Source organism: Capra hircus, chromosome 8 (assembly GCF_001704415.2).
Source record: "Capra hircus breed San Clemente chromosome 8, ASM170441v1, whole genome shotgun sequence".
NCBI classification, from domain to species: domain Eukaryota; kingdom Metazoa; phylum Chordata; class Mammalia; order Artiodactyla; family Bovidae; genus Capra; species Capra hircus.
Window position 1 is genome coordinate 108,354,044 of NC_030815.1, and position 26,145 is coordinate 108,380,188.

The 26,145-nt window shown below is 47.1% G+C and overlaps 1 protein-coding gene across 1 annotated transcript in view; it reads right to left on the reverse strand.

The window, feature by feature from the left end:
* BRINP1 (BMP/retinoic acid inducible neural specific 1) overlaps positions 1-26,145 on the reverse strand; it is a 195,791-nt gene that overhangs the window by 26,439 nt on the left and 143,207 nt on the right. Inside the window, exons 6-7 of the mRNA XM_018052690.1 lie at positions 7,932-8,168; positions 2,923-3,145 (exon numbers count right to left, since the gene is read on the reverse strand). Of these exons, the coding sequence (XP_017908179.1) occupies positions 2,923-3,145; positions 7,932-8,168 (460 nt within the window). The remainder of the gene's footprint in view (positions 1-2,922; positions 3,146-7,931; positions 8,169-26,145) is intronic.

Here is a 26,145-nt window from a genome sequence, read left to right on the forward strand (position 1 = left end):
TTTCATGGAAACACTCTACTTTCAGATAGAGGGGGGAACCTGTACTAAGTGACACCTCTCTATTAACTGAGACAGGCTTTTTGAATTTTAAAATTGTAATCCTCATACTTAACCTGAAGGCTAGTGGAACTACCCACTGTTCCAAATGAGCTGCAGGGAGTTGCTTATAGAGCCTCGTGGCTATGAAGGGGGTCAGGGTCTGGGCCCTGTCTATGCTCTTTCCCTCTCCCCACTCCACCCCCGCCTCAACACCATCACCCGCCCTTCCTGACACAAGGGAGAGCATCAGCTTGTGGACTCAGCGCCCCTAGAGCCCAGAACACTGACAACTCACAGCAGAGCAAGTGGCTCATTAGCCAATTCCAGCTTGATCAGCTCAGGTGGCCCAGGGTCCCCCGTGTCAGCACCTCTGCCTGACACAGCTGCATGGCGGGGAGGTGCCCTGCCTGCTCATGAAAGCCCCCGGTTCACATGGCAGGAAGCAAGGAGGCCCAGCTCTCCTAAGAGGGCGTCAGACGAGTCAGCACAGTGCACACGTGTGTGGCCCTGCTCTCCAATCTCCAGAGACCAAAATGCGCCATGTGAACGGAACTGAGCAACTTGCCAACATGGAACCCAGAGGTCCTCTCCAGATGTGTGCAGGAGGGAGGTTCTGGTTCAGGAGGAGAGATGGCAACATGGAGAGTTCTTTCTTTGCAGGTCCAACTGGTGGGAGGACACTTCTAGCTGTCTATGCCTGTGGTCTTGCAGAGAAGAACACGGTATACATATGGACATCCACACTCAGAGCAGAGAAGCCACCTGCTCAAGGTTACAGAGCTTGCTGAGGGTAGGGTGTGCTCTCATCCAGGCCCCCGATTCTGCCCCGCTTCCCTCCCCTCTAAGGCCTGCCCAGTCCTCTCTCCTCTGGACGCTCCCCGCCAACCCGAGCCTTCCCTGGACCCCGGTGCCTGCTGTGCTCTACACTCAGTGCTCTGGACACTCTGCTCGCCTTTGATCATGTGTCTTCCCCACATCTTGGGGCTTTCGGACTTACCACTTCATCCGCTAGACTGAAAACCAGCAAAACTGACACCTCCTACATTTGTTTAAAGTCTGGTAACGTTAAATGTCACTCTTTTGCCCCGAGGTGCAGCCAGTGTGGTCCACCTGGGGACGCACCATTCCATCATTTAGGGACCTGGTCAAAAGCCACGTCTTGCAGGGTCTAGGCTCAGTTATATCACCCCAAATCCATACATTCAAGTCCTCACCCCAGTATCTCTGAATGCGATTCTGGAGATAAGATTGTTAAAGAGGTAATTAAGTTAAAATGAAGTCACTGAGATGAGCCGTAAGCCAACAGGTCCGGTGTCCTGATAAGAAAGGAGGGTTAGGACACAGACACTCAGTGACAGAAAACCCGTGGAGACAGAGGGCGAAGATGCCAGCTACGAGCCAAGAAGAGAAGCCTTGGGAGAAGCCACCCGCACCCATCTCAGGCTTCTAGCCACCAGAACTGGGAGAAAGCACATTTCTGTTGTTTAAACCACTCCGTCCGTGGCACTTTGCTAGGTGTTCCTAGCAAGTTAATACCTGTGGGGAGCACTTCCTGATTGCCAACAGAACCCCTTCCTCACTCCCCCACTAAGAGAGCTCTTTCATGACACTGTTACGTTTCTGAGTCTCCCCAGTGCCTGAGGCAGCTCACAGATGCCGGGTGGGTCTAAACAGAATCCACGCCACACCTTCACTCATGGTGGCAGTTCGGGGCTCCGTGGCAGATAACAAGGGGCCCCTTTCCTAGTCCCTCCTTCTGCAGCATTTCATCAAGTAAGCCACTGCTGGCTGAAATCCCATTTGTTTCACAAAATCAGGATCGCAAGCTAGATGCAGAGCAAAGGGGTCTAAGTCGGGGGCAATGGGGAGGGCAGAGATGAGCCCGGACGGGAGTACAAGGAAACTGGAATCCAAAGAGTCGGCCGCGACTGAGCGTGCACGCACGCACACTGGCATAGAATCTGCTAAGTGAAGGTGACTGAGCCCCAGTCTTTTAAAGGGAGGATCATGGACCAAAGCTGAACGTGGAACCCCCAGATATGAAACAGATGAAAGCATCGTTGCTCTGGCAGGAGCAGGGTGGAGAGACCCCCAAGCCTGCCTTCTTGCTCTCCCGTGATGCCTGCATGAAAACCCTGGAGACACCAATACAGAAAAACCCCTGATGTAGCTCATAAGCGCCCTGGGAGAGCAGAGTCTAAGAGACTTGGATTTGAATTCTGAATTTGAATCCTCCCAAGAGAGTAGTAAACCCTAGGTGCTGGGAGGGCATGAGCCCTGTGAGTCTTGCTCACCCCCATCTTCTCCATCATCCACCAGAATACCTGGTATGTGGAGAGCAGGGCTGGTGAGGTGCTGAGGCCAGCAAGACAGGTGGGCATTTGAGGAGGCACTCCCTCCCACCGAGGACCCTGCCCCTGCATGACTGGCGACGGAGTGCTCCCTTAAAGTTCTCGGGGTAGGCGCCTCCTTTGCTTCACTCTACTCCAGGCCCTGATCACAGGCCTTCAATCAGTAAGTTGTTTGATTCATTCACTAACCTCGTTTCTTCACTACTAAGATGAGGATGCTAAAAACGGCTTTGCCAAGTAATCTTAAAGTTAGATAATACATTTAAGCAACCAGAATAATGTCACATAGCAGTCAGTGCTATTGCTAATTTCCTTCCTCAGTGAGACGGATCAGACAACACATATGCTGAACGTTCAGGGCATTTTCCGGAAAAGGTCAGAAACCCAGGGCCTCCAGAGCCAGTGGGGAGAAGCCTGAGAAACCGCGGTTCTGGACCCTGCAAGGCTGTGTGTTCCAAGAGCATCCTCTGCACTGCGCCCGCCTCTTTTCCAGCTCTGAGCCTGCAGGGGCGGCGGGTGGGCCAGCACTCACCTCTCTCTGGGCAGCTGGTGGCTGGGGTTGTGGCGGCAGCGGACACTGAGGCCGAAGAGCTTGCGGGCGGTGCGCCGGATCTTCTGCCTCTGGGCCTCCGTGGCGCTCTGCAGGAGCTTGTACCGGTTCTGCAGGTCCCAGTCGTTGCCCCAGTGCTGGTGGATGCTCCCGATGGTCAGGAAGTGGTTGCTAGGGAGACGCTTCATGAACGATTTAAACTCATCTAGCAAGAGACAAAGGCCAAGGAGACGGGCTGAGCGTGACATTCCCCATCGGAGGCTGCCTCAAATGCTCAGCCCTACCCACCAGTAAACAGGTCCACACTAAAGCCACTCCTTGGCGCACTCTAAACCTGGCACCAGCCTGCTCTGCTCCTGGCAGGTAGTGAAGAGGCCCCTGCACTTTCAACGATGTGTCTTTTACCAGTACTTCACTGCATCCCGTATCCTTACTTCAGACAAGGCTGCCCAAACTTCTATCATTTGAATGCCAGCTTTAATGGTATTCACATATCACTTATATCTTACTTAATATTTTCTTTGAAGTAATTAAACCACATTTTTACCCAGTTGACAAAGGAAATCACTATAACATGCATTTGGTAGGATGGGAGCTATAGAAATAGGCTGTAAAAATAAATAGGATGCAAACGATATGAACAAATTCCAGCCAAACACTGTGGCCTGCTGGACGACTGAAACCCATGCCTGGTCTCAACCTGAAATTTAGGGAAGTGGCAAGTGATGGTGTGGAAGGATATCAGCAGCCATCGAAACATTCTGTGATGTAATCTGGGACGGGGAACTGACACGGATCACCGCCCCTCTGAGCCCCGCTCTCACTGGAAGCTCTATGTGTGGATGGCCTCTCCTCAAGTCGCAGTTTGGGAAACTCCAGCTTAAGAGATGGGGACACACTCTTGGGTCTCCTGGGCTCCTGCCTCAGTTTGGGATGCTCAGCGTGTCAGCGTGAGCCACAGGTGACACCACCTTAGGAATGATCTGGGTCAGACTTCTTGTTCTACATTTGGAAACACTGAAGCCTCCAGTGGGAAAATGATTTTCTGAAGGCAGAATAGTCCAGGGGTAACAAGAGGAAGGATTAAGACATGAGCTGTTGTTTTCTGATCTAATACTTACCCTCACCCACCCCCACCCACCCCCAGTATTGGGAATCTTAATGAATTAAGGGGTTAAATATTTTGCAGGAAAAAAGCCTAACTAGTCAGAATATCTATCTGTCAATCATATCTATCTATATCTGAACCTTAATACTTTCACTTTATGTTATAAGCCCTACACAAAGGACTTTCCTGGCGGTCTAGTGGTTAGCACTCCATGCTTTAACACAGGGGACATGAGTTTGCTTGCTGGTAGGGTTACTGAGATCCCACCTGCTACATAGTCAAAAAAAGAAAAAAAAACCCAACCTACAAGGAAATTTCAGGTATATTAGGCATTCATTTAAAAAAAAGCCTTCAGAGCTTTCAGTAAGCACCAAGCTCAGTCTTCAACACTTAACACACATGACTGATTTTTATAGCAAACGTATGAGATGGATGCTTTAGTGCCCTTCTTTTACAGAAACTAGGACACAGAGGAGTTAATTAACTTGCCAAGGTCACACAGCCAGTAAATGGTAGAATCAGAACTCTGGATGGCTGCAAATCATGTACTGTTACTCAGCATATTTACTTACTCTCAACACATGAACAGGACCAGAGAATTGGGAGCCAAAACCAGGTCTTTTTAATAAATTTTATATTAAGGTTCTAAAACCAGGAGTCTGTGACTCCTAGAAGACCTCAGCACCTCATTACAGACAGTCAGACATGCAGGAGTTCAAGCTGATTCTTAAATTGATGGCTGCGTAACCATGACTGTTATACAATTGCTATTCAACGCCTCAGTTTTCCCATCTGTCAATAATAGCATCTAATCCAAATCTTCAGAGAGTGACATAGGACAGCATCTGCCTCGTTCTCAAAATCCAGAAAGTGCTGAGTGGACGGTTGTGTAAGACGGGAAGGATGACTGCACCGATAAATGTATTCAGCGAGCCGGCTGGAGACAGGGGACTGGCCCTGATGACTTTGGTGCTTTGACCAGTCCAGCTCTCCCCTCAATGCAGCTTACTTTGTAAAGGGCTCTGTTGACCTTGGGGATAACAGTCCTTTCAACAAACCAGAATCTGGGTCAGATAGGAACATCTAAACAAGCTTCTGGTCACCAGGGAAGAAGAGGCGTGGCAGTAAACTGGGAGACTGGGACTCACATAGCCACACAGCTGTTTATAAAATGGGCAGCTAAGAAGACCCTGCTAAATACAAACGGCACAGAGAGCCCTGCTCAGTCCTCTGTAATGGCCTATATGGGAAAAGAGTCTGAAAAAGAGAGGACATATGTACATGCATAACTGATTCACTTTGTATACCTGAAATTAATGCAACATTGTAAATCAACTATACTTCAATAAAAACATTTTTTTTTTAGTGAAAATGATTTAATTTCTTGACTAAAACTCCCAATAAAGGAGGTCTTGCTATTTAGTCGTTAGGTCGACCCCAGGGATTAGATCCCTCTAGGCTTCTCTGTTCGTGGCATTTTCCAGGCAAGTGTGCTGGAATGGGTAGCCATTTCCTCTTCCAGGCAATTTTCCTGACCCAGGGATCAAACCTGAGTCTCCTGCATGGGCAGGATGATTCTGTACCGCTGAGCCAGCAGGGACGCCCAAAGGAGGCACAGACCCCTGTTTACGTGTGTAAACTAGGTCCTATTTGACCACTAACACTCCAGCCATGAAGGAATCAATGGCTTTGACCTTTGACCAGGTATTAACCCCTCCAAATGACCTGGTCCTGAGTCATTAAGGTTATGGGTTGCAAAGGAAAGGAGGAAAATACACAGGTACAAGCCATATATACATGCAGATGGATGGGTTTGTCTTCATAGGCACAAACATTTCAAAATGGGTAAGTGCAGGATATCTGGGGGGAAATGTGCTTTTGTGGAGACAGACTGTGTCTGCAGCATCTCCGCTTTCTGCATTTCCTCCCCCTGCCTACCCGCCCACCCCCCCTACGTGGCTTCTCTTCCTTGGGAGAAAGGGTCCTATGCTAGGCATCCCTGCTACATGTGCACACAGCCGGCACCCACCTCTGCTGTTTAGCAATCAGTAGAATCTCTTTGCAAAAAGCATTTTATCAAATGCTTCTTTTATTTATTTATTTATTTATTTATTTTTGAGGCCAAATACTCTTCATAACACATTTCCTTCATGAAGCTCTCCTCTTTCAGAGATTCCCGGGATTTTAAATGGACAAATGGGTACATCGCAGCTCCACTGGGTGACCCCGTAAGAACAGATGCTTTCTACGCTCCCAGAGCTGGAGCGGGGCTCAGAGTTCATGGAAACCAGTGGTTTTCAAACCCAGTGCTCTATGGCTCAGCTTTTATCTGTGGTACACAGTGGCTTCAAGGTATGATTTTGTTTGATCAAAGGGTTTCTTGGAAAAAGATTTAAATAAATCCAAATATTAAAACAAAAACATGTCCTCTCATTTATCAGATGAGTGAACTGAGGCCTGGTGGGGTGGTTGGGTGGGAAAAGTAGAATTAATCAGTTACAGAAGCTGCTGTGAGCACTGGATTTGGAATCAGGGGTTCCATCTCCAATGCTGTCACTTACTGACTCTGTGGCCCTGGGGAGACACTGGCGCTTGGCACCCTCCCTCCTCTAGAACATGGTAATATCACTACATACTTCAGCACAGTTTATAACAGATTTAAGGAATATAAAGTTGTGTTAAAAATAGAAATGCTCTATACATATGTCCATTTATTTAACACATCTCTGAGAACATATTAAATGCCAGATATCCACTTGGCATCTCTATTGGAAGTCTCAAGGGTTCCCAAGGTTTTCACATCCAAAGCTCAGTACACAGTCTTCTTTCTAAACCTTCCGGGGTGCTCTAGCTCTGTGAAAGGTGCCCACGTCCATCAGACTGCGTAACGAGAAGCCTGAAAGTCCTTGGCGCTCACCTGAAGACCCTTCCTCCAGCTCTCGGAGCCAGCCTCCCATCGGGCCCTGCCAAGTTTTCCTCCTAAACGTCCTGGCACTGGCGTCTCTGCGCATCTCATTCTCACTTCTGTACCGTCCTCCTGTCCCACATCGCAGCCATGTCGCCCCCGGGTGCCTCCCGCCGGCCGACCTGCACTCCCCCTCTGAGCTCTGCGCACACTCAGATGCTGACCCTCTCCCTGGAAGGGGCCTCTCCTGACTCCCTGACCACACCACCCTCCAACAGCATGTGACCTGCTCACAGGAGCTCCTCAGTCCACATACACGAATGATTAACATGTCACCATTACCTGCATAGTGAGATGATCAATGCCTGGATGCCCCATGAACTAGAAGCTCCACGAGGCAGAAATCCAACTTTGCACCTCACCTACGTTATGGCCTGGGTGACTGTCCTCCCCTGAAATGCATTTCTCTCAACCACAAAGAGCAGGAAATGGCCAAATTACCTGAAAAGTGACTTCCAGCTATGATAGGCTGAATTCTTTGGCTATCTACCTCAACATCTACACATATATGTACCTATATACATACTCATATTTGCACATATGTGTGTGTTCATTTATTTTGAGAGGCATGTACACACACACAGAGAGACACACAGACTCAGGAATCAATACAACTAGCTCTGACTCCTCTCTCCAGAGGCTTCCTCTGTGCTCCGAGGCATTATTCTGTCTGTCGTCTGGGTACCACAGAAGCAATATATCACAGGACCACAAACTTGATTATGTTATTCATTATTCCACTCGGTGGAGATTTATTGAGTGCCTCTCCTTTGACAGCTACTCGAATGGCTCTGGACCCTCCCGAGTGAAAGGCTGGCGGGGAGGGCGGTCGCTGAGCGGGTTCCCCTTGGCCATCCTGATGCCCGTCAGATCCCAGGCACATGGGCCTCCGTGCAACAGTCCCGCGAGGCTCCCTACCTGAGTCCTCCAGGTCCTTGTAGGCGTCGGCCCACGACTTGGCCATGCTGGCCAGCGTGTGCTCCACGATCTGGATGTCGGTGACGGGGCAGTTGCACTGCGGGAACTCCTCGCCACACTGGCATCGGCACTGGCTGTTCTGACACACGTACTCCCCCTCGCCGTTGCACATGATGTAGCTCAGGGCCGACTGGACGAACTTCTCCTGCAGGTGCTGAGGGAAGATGATCTGAAGACCTGGAGGAGAGCAGCGAGAGGCAGGAGACGGAAGGTCACAGAGGAGGCGTTCCATTAAGAGTTTCGCACGCAGGAATCTGAAGCTGCTAGCTTTCCCCTTGTGAGCTGGGATCAGCCTAGCTCTGGGCCTGCCCAGATCTACGCAGGGCGGTGCTGGCGAGGCCTCCTGTTCCCTCACTTCGCCTTAAACTTCTCCGAGTGTGGTCCTGGCCACCTCTGCTCTCTCCATACGCTATTGCGTGATATTGGCACTGAAGCCAGAGCCAGACCCATTAATAGACCTTTTCCATTGTTGGAGAAAGCCCTTATTGAAAGCACAAGCTCACTGTTTATTTTTCCTTGTTTCCTTCATCTCTTTCCTGTTCCTTCCTTCTAATATTTATGAACCTTATTCATGAAGCACAAGTCCTGAGCTAAGAGCTAGGTCTATAAGAGATTTAAAAAAAGACACGATTTTTGCCCTTGGGGAGTTTACAATATAATCAGCAGGCACAGACAACACACCTCATCTCAACACAGCTTTGCGGACCCAGGGTAGAGCTGGCCGTACGAGGCAGCTGGACAGCTGAGGCAGCATTAGCCTTGCTGAAATAGCAGGGAAACCTTTGTAGAGGAAATGATACGTGGGCTGGTTGAAACGTGACTCATTATGTAAAAAGAGCTACGAAGCATATTCTAGAGAGAGGTATAGCAAGAACTAACATTTCATATGTCTGGGAGCTGCTGGGAGGGACAGGAACTCGGATGGGTGGGCAGGCAGTGCTGGAGGAGAGCAGGTTTCAGAAAAGGGCAGACGCCAGAGATCAAAGGTCTTTATCATGTGCTGAGGAGTTTGGACTTTATCCTGTGAATAATGGGATACTTTGGTAGTTTCCCCAGGTAAGAATGACATAAACAGAGTTACATAATTCAACAGTACCACTGTATCATTCACACATACACGCAATGGGATCAGGGGAGACTGGTGTCCGATTCATTTTCTCTCCTTTGCTTACAAATGAAGAAAGCAAAGCTCACTGAGAGGAAATGGGCCATTCATGGTTATAAGAGGAGTTCTCCTGATCACACTGCATGAAGTACCTGACTAAGCAGAGTCTTGATCCCGAGGACCAATGAAGGGAGAAGGGTTTATCTGGGCATGAGCACTACTCTCGTACCCATGAAATGTCAAAAGAGCAGGCCATCGTTTGGTGGCCCCTCAAAAAAGGACAACTCTGGGCTAAATTAAGTCATTCAGGCACTTTCACCTGGGACATTTCTCTCCCCCGCATTTGGAGCTGCTGACAGGTTTTGCCACTGATGCGTATTGGGGCAGTGGTTTTACTACCCACTGTGCTCTTCGGATTGAAATGCTCTCCTCATTCATGCTTCAGGGACACGCCTAACCCTACTCATCAGGGATCTGCCGAATAGACTCGACATTTCTCTCACTCTCGACTTCACTTTCTCTTGCTTATAAATTATTTTAAAAAAGTGAAACCCGTCATTTCAACCTATCATCACACAGCAGCTAAAAAAGGACTATTTTCAGAGGGGCCTTGTGAAAAAGAAGATGGTGTCTCCAGCATGCCTTCTGGCAGAAACCGCAGCACAGTAAAGAGCTGGGCATTGCTAGAGTCAGGCTTCTCCACTGACCGCCTCAGTCCTCTTAGGTTAGCTAGCCAACCTGTCAAAGGCTCCACTTTCTCTTCTCTAAAATGGAGACACTTTCAGTACCTCCACTGAGGGTGACCGAGAGAGCTAAGTGACATAATTCTTGAGAATTGTCTAGAACAGTCTCTGATACATAGCAAACAACAAGTGTGCTTTATTCTCATTCTTGATGATGATGATGCTGTCATTCCTCGGATTAAAGTTTTTTAAAGTGACCACAGAAACCTTAGGAGAGATGAAAGAACACTATAGCTGTATTTAATGAGAAGGAAAGACACCCAGAACGTAGTGTGGAGATATCTGGAGAGCTTCCACAAGAAGTGGGGTTTAGAATTCTGTGCTGTTGAACCAGCACTGATGGGAGGGCTATTTGGAATGGTAGACCCTTTGTCAATACGCACAGAAGGTGTTCTAACAGGCGGGGCTGGGCAGCCGGGGTGACAGTCCACCACAAGGCTAGGGGAGCTCCATCCCATGAGCAAAGGGTCCAAACGAGTTTGAGCCACTGCTCACAAGGGCTCCTGTACGGAGGCGTAAGATGGAAACACGGAAAGGCAGAGCGAACCGAATCAGCAGTAAAGTCCTAGACCAAGTCTTCAGTTCTTTCAGAGTAGGCACTATTGAGTCATTTTATCCGTATCACCATTTTTTGCTTCCAAAGCAAAATTTATTTTTAGCTGATCCCAATCCCCTATAGGCATGTGAGTCTATGGACTGGGGTTAAGTTTCTGTTGCTTAAAGAAACTCTATAGACTATACTCTCAGTCCTATTTTTCTAGCTTGCTCATCATTTTCTTTCTCTCTTTTGCAGGGGATAAAATATTCTATTCTTGGTGCTGGCCCAAAAGGAACTGGGGGAGAGCGTTTTTCGAAAATTGCGTCAAATCATTTTTCTGTCTGGCAAGGATACAAAAGGCAGTCTTACCTACCCCATTTAATGCAACGGAAAACAGATGAAGTTTGGGGCTGGGGGGTTTCTGGGAGCAGCTGAAACACAAAACTGGCTGCTCTTTAAAAATGGAAACCCAGAACCTGCCAAGCTGACTACGAGGCGGAATCTCCTGGGCAAATTTGAAAAGAGAATAATGAAGACATAGCAATTAAAAAGCACTTTTCTGCGAAATGTCATTACTATTTAAAGTTACATAACCATTTCTCCGGCAGCGGAGGTTCACATAGCAGTCACCACCGGAGTCGTCTCCCTGTGACCTATGTCCAACAAAGAGGCCCATTGCTGGGCGCCTCCTGCATGGGCGCCGGAGTCCTGCCTGCTTCAATGGGAGCTGTAAATAACGTGGAGGGGGATTTGGCCTGGGGATCCGCCGTGTGAAAGATATACAGCTGCCGGCTGGGGTGGCACCTCCTGTCCCCTCAATTCCCAAAGACACACACGAACAGGAAAACTGAGAAAACGAGAGAGAAAAAAAGGCCACCCTTAATGCCAAGCGTATAAATCTGGCCTCACAAAACCCAGGAAGGCAAGAGTTGAAAGTTCCATTTGCACACCAACTCACCCACACTAAACATATGGAATCTGTTCCCCCCAATCTCATTATACTTCCAAAAAAAAAAAATCTTGTTATTCTTTAAAATGGAACACTCAGCTGTTGCAGGGAGCGGGCAATGCCGACGTGGGGACCCTCGCGGCACCTGCAGGCCCTTTTCCGATTTCTGCCCCGCGCCCTCAGCCCCGCCTCCCGCCTCACCTTCAGCGCTCTCGCCTCAGCCTATGAACTGTGCGCGCAGGCTTTGTCTTCCCTCCGTCACACCAGACTCCTTGGCCGCCTCCTTCCCCTTCTCTGCTCTGTTTTTCAGGACGCATCGGGCGCCCCGCCCTTTCGCAGCCCCTCCTTGGCGCCGAGCTTGCTCTTTCCACCGTCTCTGCACTTGCCCTTCTCTGTGCCCAGAATATTCCTCTCCCGCATCTTGGCCTGGCTCCTGTGTCCTGCCATCCGATTGTGCCCAGGCCACCCACGCTAAGATGCCTCTTCTATTTTCTGCACAGAATTAGCTGCTGAATGAAATTATGGTATTCTTTTGTCTTCATTCCCTTTCCTTCTCCCCCATAAGACAGTGGGTTTCTGGGGGACAGAGGCCTGTCTGTCCATGACAGTCCCTCTGAGCTTAAGTTAAGGCCAAGCCCCAGGGAGGTTTCAGATATTCATTTGTTGAAGAACTGTCCTCTTTCTCATTTCACTTGGAAAGAGAGTTGCACCTGAGAACTCGGAGGCTGTTAGAGTTGAGGACATGTCCAGAGCTCCACACCATAGAGAAAGACTCAGGACTCTGGGAATTCCGGCTGGGTTCTGAAACACTAGCAGGACCTTCCGTGCCTCCAGTGGGAAGGGATGCAAATGGAGACAAATGCCTGCCTTGGGGTCCCTGGGGTGCACAGAGCAGTCTCTGGGAATGTCTTAGCCTCCATGAAGCTCAGTTTTCTTGCCTGTGAAGTTAAATTCCCAATGAACACCTTCCAGGGCTACTGTGAAGAGTGAATGAGGGGAGGCAAGGCATAAACGGCGCTCCAGCAGCATCTGATTGTCAAGGACTGACTATGTCCTCTGACCCCAGATTTCCTGTGTTGAAACCCTGACACCCGAAGCTAGGATTAGATAAGGTCAGGAAGGTGGGGCTTCCATGATGGGGTTTGTTGTTTTTATTCAGTTGCTAAATCACGTCCAACTCTTTGTGAGCCCATGGACTGCGGGACGCCAGGCTTCCCTGTCCTTCACTATCTCCCCGAGCTTGGTCAAACTCATGTCCATGAGTCGGTGATGCCATCCAACCATCTCATCCTCTGTCGTCCCCTTTTCCTCCCACGCTCAGTCTTTCCCAGCATCGGGGTCTTTTCCACTGAATCAGCTCTTCGCACCAGGTGGCCAAAGTACTGGAGCTTTACCTTCAGCATCAGAACTTCCAGTGAATGTTCAGAACTGATTTCCTTTAGGATGGACTGGTTGGATCTCCATGTGGTACAAGGGACTCTCAAGAGTCTTTGCTCTTATAGGACGAGGTAGAGACAGGAAGTTACTCTCTCTTTCTCTCTCTCTCCCTGCTCTTCCCCTCCTTCTGTCTGTGAGCACATAGTGAGAAAGCAGCTAAGAGCCAAGAATGTTTCTTCACCAGACACTGAATCTGCTGGCACCTTGACCTTAGACTTTCCAGCCTCTAGAATGGCAGGAGATAGTGTCTCTTGTTCAGACCACCCAATCTATGGTATTTTGTTACGGCAGCCTGAGCAGACCCAGACACCGATTGATAGAATCAAGTGCTCAATAAATGTTAGATTCTTCCATTTGCACCCTACTGGAACATAACCCATTATCTGGACCAAACTTGAGCCCTTCTTGGAAAAACCCTTCTTATATAGCCCCATTTGGGCTAGTAGGAAAATGCCAAGTGGGCAGTTTGTCTTAATAGCACTATCGTATTTATTGTAGGTCTTTATTATTACAATTTCGCTGTTTGCACTTCAATGACCCTTCCTTCCTTCCTCCCCTCTCCCTGCCATCTGCCCTTCTCTCCGTTTCTCCTCTCTTCTTTCCACACATATTGCTTAAGCCCTACTGTGTGGTAGGCACTGTGCTGTGGATACCAGCGCAAATAAGGCAAACCTTTCTTGCCCTCAGTGACCTCACATTTTAGGAGGGAGACAGACCTTGTAAACACGCTGCTTGGATGCAATGAGCCCAGGGCTCTACCAGAAGCACAGGGGTGCTTGGAGAATGCACGGGAAGAATACCTAGCCCAGCGTCAAGCAGGGGTAGTCAAAGGCACTCTCCCAGAGAAGTGGCATTTAGGCTGAGACCCAGTGGATTCACAGGGGTCAAGGGATGGGAGATCCACAGGAAGAGTGGTCTAGAAAGTGGGAACACCATGTGCAAAAGGCGTTAGGCAATATCACTCCTTCCAACTGAGAACTGGTTTAGCCATCGCCTTTCTATCTGATTAAGGTTCCTCTTTTCTTCAGTTGTCCGATTTTCCCAAATTCTTTAGAGAAGAAAGCAATGACTCTGATGCCTCAGAAGAGACCAGAACTCGGAAGGGAAGAATGACACGGGGCAGAGATCTGTCAGCTTATTCGAGGAACAGCACTCCATACAACAACAGCAGTCAAGGATCCTTGCCATCACCGGCTGGGAGTCAATCTGAGGTTCAGAAAAAGAAGAGAAGGCCCTCCGCGTTGCTGCATTTCAGCCGCTGTCGGGCCGCTAGAGTAATAGTCTGTTCAGGGTAATCTTCCACTGGATCCCTGGGGATCTTCGGTTGTCAACACTGCTGTGTGACGCCGGCACCTAGATCAGGGGCAGTGCTCAGCGAGCTGGGGAACGTTTCACGTCTGGAATAGCGGACCCTATCAACAAAAACCGAGGTGCTCCTGAGATCTGGAGATTTTCGGCCCACCTTCATCTCTGACTCTCTTTTGTTGACAGTAACTCTGAGCCTCTTGCTCCTTCTTTAACAAGAAGTACCTGAAGAGCTGCTCGAGGAGACTTTCTTCCTTTCTAAAGACACAGAGGGGCTACCTGGATATTCAAAACGAAAGCTCAGAATCCAAGAGACAAACGCTGTAGCTGATGACTCAAACAGAGAGAGCAGCATGATGTCTGGTTAAGCAGTGTTTAATAGATATATTTCAAATATTAAATAAGTCAGGCATCTGTTACAGAGATGAAGGAAAATAAGCCTGGACACAGTAGTTACAGGTGATTTTGTGATGTGGGCAGAGTCCTGAAACACAAGCCTGGTCTTAACAGATAAGGAAGGGCAACCCCAGTGCTCCATGGAGAGGGCACACTTTGAGCAGAGATGGGTCAGTGTGGGCATACCTTGGGTCCATCTAAGTTTTGTTCAAGGCAAGGGCTTTATGTCTTCCTGTTTTTTCCTCAGCTTTGTTGTATTTTATTCTATATTCTAATTGCCTAATATAGTAATATGTTTGATGAATTTGCTCTTTTTTGACCTATTTCATTAAATATTAAATGCATGTTCTCTTACGGGGCTAAGAGAGGGAAAAATACAGGTTCTATTTTGGTTGAGATTAAACATTTTTCTATCTTGTTCTTGCATCAGAATGTGGCCCCCCTGTAGATATCTCAGAGCCCTATAGGAGTCCCAGCTGTTGTCTTGTACCTGCTAAGTTCTGCTTGTCAAATTCTGTCCATTTCTGAAAAGCACGAGGTGAGGAGAACAACAACAAGGACTCTACCTTTTGCAAAAAGTCAGCTTGACCCCCTTCCTGTGAAAGCCCAGGGATTTCAGACTGGCAGATAAAGGACTTTATGGCTTCGGCAGCCATTCTGAACCCCAGTGTAATGAAGGCATGCAGGTCAATTACCCATCTGTTTGTGTTTCTATTGCTGTGAATTACAGTATCCATCGCTGACAGCTCATTGGAGTGGAATGGAAATAAGACGATAATTCACCGGGTGAAACTGTGCAGAAAGGGCGAAAAGGCTATGATCTCATTCAGAAGTTCAGCCTTGTCTCCATGACCGGTCATCTGTGCTCTGGGAAATGAAGAAAGGCAGCTACCTGGGGGGACAGTGGGCGGGTCTGGCTCCCCCTTCTGGATGGAGTGCCCTTTTGTTTTCTCAGGTATCCTTATCTATCCTGCAGGATCTTAAGGAGGAGACTTGGAACCCTTGGAGGAAAAATACAGATAAGCAAAATTTTGCACAATAAAACGAAAACCTTTTTTAACTGTCAGAATTTTTGAGGGATGAAACAGCTTGCCTTAGTAGATAGAGGGCTTCTCGTCACTGGAAATACAGAAGCAGAATCTGAAAGCTGACATTGTAGAGATGCTCCAAAAACCCATTCATGCATTTTCAGAGCCCCTCCCTGGAGTGTCCTCCTTTGGAAAAAATTATACACCCCCACCTCTGAGTGGCTCAGATGGTAAGGAGGCTGCCCACAAAGCAGGAGACCCGGGTTTGATCCTGGGGTTGGGAAGATCCCCTGGAGAAGGGAATGGCAACCCACTCCAGTATTGCCTGGAGAATTCCACGGACAGAGGAGACTGCCTGGCTACAGTTCATGGGGTCCCAAAGAGTCGGACACAACTGAGCGACTTTCACATTCACCCTCTGAACTCAGATAGGTTCCCATGGCATGTTTTAGCTAATGAAATGTATAAGTGATATGTGTGACTTCCAAAATGAAGCTACAAGAACCAACATACGGGCCAGTTTCTCTTGGCCCATCACCACCACAGCAGCCAGGTTCCATCTAGAGGCCACCACTGCTCTCCATACAAGGGCCTTCATTCTGTGAAGCAGAATCACACCTGACTTGTGACTACGATGCAGAATCAGTAAAAAAATGAATACTCACATTTGCCAACCACTGGGATTCAAGGATTGTTTGTTAGCACAACATAACTTAGCATATACTGACAGATACAGGAATTGGCAAACTGGGGCCAGGAGCCTATTTTCACAAATTAACTTTATTGGAACACAACCACACAGACTGAAGTATCATTTACAGCTGCTTTCACATCACAATGGAGGAGCAGGATAAGTTGCATTAGAGACTGTGTGTGACCCACAAAGCCTAGAATATTTGCCACCTGGCTCTTTACAGAAGACGTCTGCCAGCCCCGTACTAGTTGATCATTGTGATTTTTTGAACCTTGATATTCTATGAATCTGTTCTGCTGGTCTTATTTCAATTATTAAGCAAAGATCGACTCAGTTCAGTTCAGTCGCTCAGTCGTGTCCCACTCTTTGTGACCCCATGAATCGCAGCACACCAGGCCTCCCTGTCCATCTCCATCTCCTGGAGTTCACTCAAGCTCACATCCATCAAGTCGGTGATCCCATCCAGCCATCTCATTCTCTGTTGTCCCCTTTTCCTCCTGCCCCCAATCTCTCCCAGCACCAGAGGGGTGACTGCAGCCATGAAATTAAGAGACGCTTACTCCTTGGAAGAAAAGTTATGACCAACCTAGATAGCATATTCAAAAGCAGAGACATTACTTTGCCAACAAAGGTCCATCTAGTCAAGGCTATGGTTTTTCCAGTGGTCATATATGGATGTGAGAGTTGAACTGTGAAGAAAGCTGAGTGCCGAAGAACTGATGCTTTTGAACTGTGGTATGGGAGAAGACTCTTGAGAGTCCCTTGGACTGCAAGGAGATCCAACCAGTCCATCCTAAAGGAGATCAGCCCTGGGTGTTCTTTGGAAGGAATGAAGTTAAAGCTGAAACTCCAGTACTTTGGCCACCTCATGTGAAGAGTTGACTCACTGGAATATCGATTAGGCATATATTATGTGCCAGGCCCTCTTTTAGGTCTTGGAGAAAAGGTTAGAAGCAAAATCTGTGCTCTCTCAGAACTTACTTTTCAGTGGGAGAGGTAATCAGAGGAGAATTTAAACTGACAAAAGTGACTGGGGGCAGGGAGACTTCTAAATGACAATTTTAACTTGGAAAAAGAGAGTATGGTCTAAACTGTGAAATCATCAATGATAAGCAGGCTGACATACCTTTTTTTTTTTTCTCCAACATACTTTTAAAATTCAGTTTCATAAAATTGCACCATGAAGATACCCTTGAAACTGAAGAAGAGGTTGAGTCAATTTAAATCTGAGCTTCTTCACAGAATTCATGATGAAACGCAAACTACACTTCGCAGACTCCATCACCTGATCCCTGGATCAGCTGATGTCTGCAGATTCTCTTATCCCCCGTCTCTCTCTCTCTCTTTTTTGCGACATCCTGCACCACCACAAGCTCTGCTCCCAGAATGCAAGTTCTCTCTGTTCAAATTTTAGCTCTAGCTCTTATTAACTGTGTGACCTTGGGAAGTTAAGATAAAGAGGCTTACCTTCTCCGATTCTCAGTTTTCTCATTAAAGTTCATGTGTAGGGTTGGTGTGAAAGTTAAATGAATAATTTTATACCTTGATTGTGGTGGCATCTTGATTACATGATTGGATATGTTTAATCATATTCATAGAACTGTTCACGTAGTAAATTTTTCTGGATGTAAATTTTATCTCAATGAATTAGAAAACAAAATCCATTGTGTAACCCATGTGAAGCTCACTGCATTAATGTGAGTGAGTGAAAGTCACTCAGTCGTGTCTGACTCTTTGTGACCCCATGGACTGTACAGTCCATGGAATTCTCCAGGCCAGAATACTGGAGTGGGGAGCCTTTCCCTTCTCCAGGGGATCTTCCCAACCCAGGGATGGAGCCCAGGTCTCCCGCACTGCAGATGGATTCTCAACCAGCTGAGCCCCCAGAGCGACCCCATAGCATTAATACACGATAGCTATTCCAAGTGACGTTATTTTCTGTGCTCACCCTGTTTTCCACTGCTTTCCCTGGAAGCCTTTGGTGATCTGAGGGGCCCCTCTGTAGACACCAAAAGCCTTGCATGCATCTCAGACTCTAATAGAGCAGGTACTGCGGCAGGTTTGCACACTTATGTTCATCTTCCTCCTGGTCTGTGAGCGCCTCCTTGAATGCAAGGGACAGTTCGTCATTCATCTCCCACCTCCTTGTCATATGGCACATGAGGGGGGTACCCAGGAACTAGTTTTGAACAAAGGCGAATTTAGAGAAAATGTGCTTGAGAGAAGATTGTGGGTCTCTGTTCTGAGCTTAGTACATCTCACCTCTCTAGAGTTCTTCCTCATGAGCAGGGCCTGTGCTATCTTTCCTGACATCATAGCTTGAGACCTGAAGTTATTTTAACTTCAGCTCAATACTGTTAAGAAACATCTGAGTGAAGAAATGCACAAATCAAAAAAAAAAAAAAAAAAGAGAGAGAGAGAGAACCTTCTAAGATAATGATGCTAAAAGACTTGGCCACTAAACTCAGCACACATTTTGTTTGGGATCCATTGTTACAAATTATGATTCTTGAGAACTATGACTGGCTTCTATGTCTTTGCATTCTTTCCACGATATCAAACACAAAACTAGATCACAGTACGTGTGCAAAAATAAAGCTGCTCAATTCTGCCACGCTTAGAAAAGTCCTTTCATTCACCACTTTATTGAGGAAGACAATGTACTAGATGCTAGAGATATTGAAAATTAATAAGACGGTTTTGACCTCAAAGGGCCCCAGCTGGGTAGGAGAACGAAATTCTTAAATGCAGAATTAAGATAAAATATACACACATTTCAGCAGAAGGAATAAGGAAAAGCCTTCTACATTTGTAAGAGCAGAGGAAAAGTTATTTTGGACAGGATTTAACCCAGATGATATTATATTAATAGTCCAGCGTTTGCCAAGTTGTATGACCCAGAATCATGGACCTGCACATGTAACCAAGATCAAATACATTCAGGAGACTGTGTGTATTCAGTCTGGCTCTTGAGGCCCATAATACACAGTAGCCGGTTAAGGCACTGAGAAGCCATGCCATAAGGAAGTGTGGTTTGCGTTGCTTAAGCCAGCGTTTCAGAACTACTGAGCTTTGGTTACCTTTCTGTTTCATAACAAAGAGTCCCCAGATCCCAGCGGTTTCCAACCACAAAAGGTCTCTTTCTTGCTCATGTTTCATGTTGGCTGGGCTTTGGCTCTGTGTCAGAAGTCTTCTTCGGACCAAAGCTGAAGAAGTGGCCTCTCTCAGGTATATATATTCTCAGAGGGAAAAGGTAAAAGCCAAACCAGGCAGTGCCTCCTAAAATGAAGCATGCATTATATTCCACTGGCCAAAGCAAGTCATATGGCCAAGTCCAATGTCAACTAAGTGAGGTGTATACATCTCCTACAGGATAACCACTGCCTGTCACATGGCAATGCATTCATGTGTATAATAATCCTCTCAGGGGAAGAGAACAATGGACTCAGGCAATCCACCACAAAATAAACTTATTTTTGTATCAAGGCTTATTTCTTAAAAGTTTAATTGCTGTATGATCCAGCAATTCCACTCTTAAGGTATATATTCAAAAGAATTGCACACAGGTATTCAAATAAAAACTTGAACATGTTGTTCACAGCAGCAATATTGATCAAAAGGCAGAGACACCCTAAATTCCATCAACCTATGAATAGATAAGCAAAATGTGGATATGGATATCCACGCAGTAGAATACTAACTCAGTCATAGAATGAAGTGCTCTTACATGCCACAACATGGATGAGCCCTGAAAACATTTCGCTACATAAATGATGCCAGACACACACACACACACACACACACACACACACACACACACATTATATGATTTCAATCATATGAAAGTTCAGAGCAGGCAAATACATAGAGGCAGAAATGCAATCAGTAGTTGCCAGGAACTGGAGGGAGTGAAGAACAGAGAGGCCTGTTTAATGGATACAGAATTTCCACATGAGATGGTTAGAAAGTTCTGGAACCAGTAAGGGATGGTAGTTGCACAGCACTGTGAGTAGGCTTAATGCCACTGAACTGTGCACTTTAAAATGCCTACAACATTAAACTTTGTCATGTATACTTCATCACAATTTAAAAAAATACTAAGATTCAAAGCAAATTGACTTGACAGTTCACATAAATTTAAATCAGTAAATATATATTGGGCATACACTATATAAGTAAGAGCACACATCAAGTAAGTAAAAACTGAATAATGAGCACATTTAAAAGGATATGTATTCTCCTTCCAGGGAGCTTGACTGGAATTTAGTAGCAAATATGAACAATTGTGCACATAACAAAAGGTAGAATGTACCCAGGATACAGTGAAATGCACGGAAAGAGCTATGTTCGCAGTGCCAAAGGAGAGCTTAATTCCGCCTAAGATAAATTCTGACATGTAAGAACAAAAGATAAAAATTAAAAAAAAAATAAAATAAGCAGGTACCTTGTTTAAAGAGAGTCAATATATTAATTTCTATGGGTGATTTAGGTTTTGACCATCCTGATGCCTGATTTCTGTACAATCAATGAGATCAACAAGGAATCGAGTGGGACGTGGTGGTTAAAGTAGATCAAACAGTCTCATTGATCACTGATCAGTCCAGGATTTCTGTGCTGCACACTTGGCCACAAGTTTATTGAAAGGCAGAGCCTCACATGACCACACACCAACAGATGAACCCTCTAACAGGCCTTCCCTCAACACAGCTTGGAGAAGGGAATGACAACCACTCCAGTGTTCTTGCCTGGAGAGTTCCTTGGACAGAGGAGTCTGGCGGCCTACAGTCCACGTGGTTGTAAAGAGTCAGACACGACTGAGCGGCTAACACACACACACACAATACAGCTAATACTCCATCAGCATATCTAGCTCTTTCTATACAGATCTGGGTATTAAGTCACCACTTTATTCCAGGTTTCCCCTGGTCAGAGGCAGCCCTTTTTATCATCATCTACACCTGGAATGTTGCAAGGCTCTCACAATCGTCTGTTCTAAAGGGTATTTTGATCTTTTATGGTTCTGGATTCTTTTGAGAGTATGAGAATAGCTATGGAAATGGCACACCTACGCACATCCACAAGTTGGCAAGTAATTTTAGGAAAATCACAGACTTTCAAAAGTCAACAGCAGAACCTATTGGCGCATAGAAAGGGCTACAGAACTACCGGCTCCAATAAAAACCATGATTACGATATAAATTTCAGGTTGAGACACGATGTAGTACGTACTTAAAGAGCACTGCCACTGAGGGGACACGGGCTCGAATTCCTGCTCTGCTGACTACAAGACAGTTAATTAACTTCTGTGAGCCTCAATTCACAAAACTGCAAAATGGATTGTGTTGAGGTTTCCACGATAGACTGATATAAAAGAATGAACTCTATTCCTGGTATGTGAGAATTATCCAGGAAATCATCTATTACTTTATATCAATCCCCTTGGTTTTAGCGGAGAAGGCAATGGCACCCCACTCCAGTACTCTCGCCTGGAAAATCCCATGGATGGAGGAACCTGGTAGGCTGCAGTCCATGGGGTCACTAAGAGTCGGACACGACTGAGCGACTTCACTTTCACTTTTTACTTTCATGCACTGGAAAAGGAAATGGCAACCCACTCCAGTGTTCTTGCTTGGAGAATCCCAGGGACGGGGGAGCCTGGTGGGCTGCCATCTATGGGGTCGCACAGGGTTGGACACGACTGAAGCAATCCAGCAGCAGCAGCAGCAGAAGCCTTCGTTTTAGGACAGATGCTTTCCATATATGTGTTAAGTGTTAAGTCACTCAGTCATGTCTCAACTGTTTGTGAACCCCATGGACTGCAGCCTGCCAGGCTCCATCCATGGAATTGTCCAGGCGATATTACTGGAGTGGGTTGCCCTTTCCTTCTCCAGGGGATCTTCTCAACCCAGGGATCAAACTCAGGTCTCCCGCATTGCAGGCAGATTTTTTTTTACCATCTGAACTTTCTACATATTTTCCAAATAAACACAGAACCATGGCTCTGAGACGGGGGTATTTTCATTCCCATTTTGTGCAGATTCAGTTCAGTTCAGTCGTGTCCAACTCTTTGCGACCCCATGGACTGCAGCACACCAGGGTTCCCTATCCATCACCAACTCCTGGAGCTTGCTCAAACTCCTGTCCATCAAGTCGGTGATGCCATCCAACCATCTCATCCTCTGTTGTCCCCTTCTTCTCCTGCCTGCAGTCTTTCCCAGCATCAGGATTTTTCCAGTGAATCAGTTCTTCGCGTCAGGTGGCCAAAGTATTGGAGCTTCAGCATCAGTTGGACTAATTTTGCAGATTAGAAGACCAGAAGAAGCTCAGAGACTTGATTAACTAGTTCAAGGACTTATCACTTTCCCATTTGCTCTGGGATCCTCCCATTCTGGGTCTCTCTGCTGGCTCAGTGGTAAAGGATTCATCTGCCGGTGCAGGAGACACAGGATAGATCCCTGGGTCAGGAAGATCCTCTAGAGGAGGAAATGGCAACCCACTCCAGTATTCTTACTGGGGAAATCCCACGGACCCAGGAGCCTGATGGGCTCCAGTCACAAAGAGGTGGACATGACTGAGCAACTGCGCATGCGTGCCTCCCTATTCTACTTATGTTCCGATCCAGTCTTTAATCGGTATCTTCAATCTCCTTACCAAGAGAAACTTCACTTTTTCTCACAAGGCAGAGAACACACTGCTCCTTGGCTCATAAAGGAAAACCAATATTTGGACTCAAGCAGTTGGGTGGAAGTCAGCAATCCCATTTGTCATGAAGACGCTGCTCTTTTGTTCAACGGGCTTTTACAGACAGAGCCGCGGGAAGGCGGAAATTCGGATCCCCATCAGTGCCTCCTAGACCCCGGCTAATCAGCAAGAAGGCCCTTAGTCACGAGCCATTGCCTGCGACCCCGGGCTAATTCTTAATGAGGATTCAGCCCAAAGCTGCTGACTAGAGCCAGCGCTGGGAGCCATCACTCGGCGCTCCCGCTGGGGTCACAAGGCCGCCGGGGGCGATGGGGCTTCATGAAAGAAAGACGGAATCACCTTCCTTCCTCTCTTCCTCTACCACTGCAGCTGCGCAGGGATTTAGTCCTATTCTCTCCACACGGAGAATGTGCTGTGCTGACTCAAAGCTCCCGGAGAAAAGCTATCTTGGCACCCAGGCAGCCAGGAGCCAGAAGCTGGGGGGTGGGGGCCTTGGGAAAGTGACTTTACCTTGGGAGGCCTCAGTTTCTTCATCTGTGTAATGGGGAGCATAATCCCTAGCTCTCAGTTGGTGGGAGAGATTAACCAGCTCATGGGTATAAGCACGATGCCTGAGAAGCTGTAACAGCTCAAAATAATGTTGCTTTTAAACAGCTCCACACGCTCTGCCCTCTCTGTCTCCTACTTGATGCGAGAGGCTTTGAAAATCATCTCTGCTCAGTTTATGATGCGAACGGCCGAGGAAAGGGGCTCGCTCCTTCTCCGGGCGCCTCCTCTCGCCCCCCCTCTCCTCCTCGCCTCACCTCTTCTTCACCCCCCTGCTCCTCTCCCCTTTTCTTCTCTGCCCTTCCCCCACCCTCCTCCACCCTTCACCTCCTCACCCTTCACCTCCACCCTTCACCTGCTCTCGCCTCCCTGCCTCCCTTTCTTCCCACGCCAGTTTCCCTTCCTCCTTCTCTCCTTTCCCCCAGCCTCCTGGTCCTCGGCCTTCTCCAGTCACTGTTACACCGATACTACACCAACTTCCAGTTCAGCAAACAGATATTATATGAGTCCCAGTGGCCACAGCACTATATTTACTATAATGAAACACAAAGTTGGCAAAATCCCTTCCTTAAAGAAGCCTATGATTAAATTTAATAAGAAAGGTAAAACCTAAACAAAATGAACATGTTGCAAGATGAAGTTAAAAAAAAATGCCATACAAGGGGTCTTAAAAGAGGCTTCTGGGAAGAGGTGGCATTTGGGAGAGTACAGGGGCCTGGCTCTCCCCTGAAAGGTAGAACCTCCAAAGCGGCCGAAAAGGCACGTGCCCTCTGAAGAATGCTCTCCATGCAGGAAGGGAGGCTCCTGGCACAGAGGAGGCCTCAGGACATCGTCCTTTCAGGTTGAACTGGATCCGGCATGATGTGGAATGAGAATCATTAGAATTCAGAGCAAATGGAGCTCACTATGGGCTGGGTGATTCATTCATTTAATTATTCAACTATCTATAAATTCATTTAACACATGTCTTCCGTGTATGTATGCCGTTTATGAGCCGGATTCTATATATCATGTTAGAGACAGAGATGGCCCTTGGCAATGAGGAATTTATACTCCAACTAGGCAGTCAGATTAATAATATCACATGACAGAGAGTGAGAAGAAGGTGCGCAGGGTGTCTAACAACCTGAGCAGGTGCAGGAAGAGGAGCTTTCCAGGGAGAAGCGGAAGTCCAGGAACTGGAGAAATGATGTCCAAAGGTGCAAAGTAATAAAAACAACAACAACAAAGATGCCTACAGTAAGCTGTAAGAAAGTCTACAGGCCTGGAGTAAGGATACGGGTATGTACTGGATGGTGGAATATGACAAAGCCAAGAAAACAGGCTCTGATTCTCACCAGCATGGCGCCCAGGTCTATACCTTATACCCAGCTCAGAGACTCGGAAGGGTTTTAAGCAGAGAAGTAACAGTATTTGATTTGGTGCTAGGAAGAACATACTGGCTGCTTAGATGGGGATGGATGAGCAGAAGTAATCAGGATCAAGAAAACTGGTTTGACAATCACTGCAAGGATCCTGGGAAGAGAGAAATGGTGATGGGAGGAGGTGAGCCAAGACAAGGTAAAGAAGGAAGGATTCCCGATGAGAGGATGGACATCTGTGTTGGGCGTGGATAGATGGACTGAACTCAATGAACGAGAGAAGAGCCGTCATTTAGGGCATGAATAGATTCCAAGGGCATCAGTGGTAGGTGATGGAGACTGCTCTGGAAGGAGCTGAGCTTTCAAGAAGAGACAGGGGGAGAAAGAAAGGGAAAGGAGGAGGAAGAAGGAGGGAAGGAAAAAGGAGGAGGCAGAGGAGAAATAATTCAAGATCAGTAAGTGATCTTAAGATCTTAAAGTGATTTCCTAAAGGAAATCAGTCCTGAATATTCATTGGAAGGACTGATGCTGCAGCTGAAACTCCAATACTCTGGCCACTAATGCGAAGAACTGATTCACTGGAAAAGACGTTGAAGTTGGGAAAGACTGAAGGCAGGAGGAGAAGGAGACGACAGAGGATGAGATGGTTGGATGGCATCACTGACTCGATGGACATGAGTTTCAGCAAGCTCCAGGAATTGGTGATGGACAGGGAAGCCTGGCGTGCTGCAGTCCATGGGGTCGCATAGAGTCAGACACGACTGAGCGGCTGAACTGAACCGAAAATCTGAAAAATCTTTTTTAACAGGTCAATGAAAAGTGACCAGGAGTAAAGTTGAAGAAACTGGCCCTGTTACCACAACTGTGAACCGGACCCACATTTGGGTCCATATATTGTTTTCCCCTTTACCCTGTGCGAACTTGCAGGAGGTCTTATCTAAGGCAAGTAATCCCAGTCATATGCGAGATCCTATTCCCTCTTCCCTGCTCAACCATAACCTCAGTGGAGCAAAATCCCTCTTGCTCACAGAATCAAGGTTTCCCTCTCTGAAGATAACTCCCCGACAACATATCAGAGTTTTATTGCTTCTATATTAAAAAAGAAGAAAAACTCAGGGACCCCACGTCACCTTCTGCTACTGTACCATTTACGGTGAGATTCCTCAGGAGTGTTTGCTAAAGCCCTGCCCTCACTTCCTCTCTTCTCATTTTCTCTTGAAGTCAGTCTACTCAGGCTTCCACTCCCATAGCTCTGCTGAGGCTTTGTTCTCAGGGTCACCCATGCCTTCCATGTTGCTGACCCCACTACTCTCTTCTCATATCCATCTTACCCATCCCATCAGCAGCCAT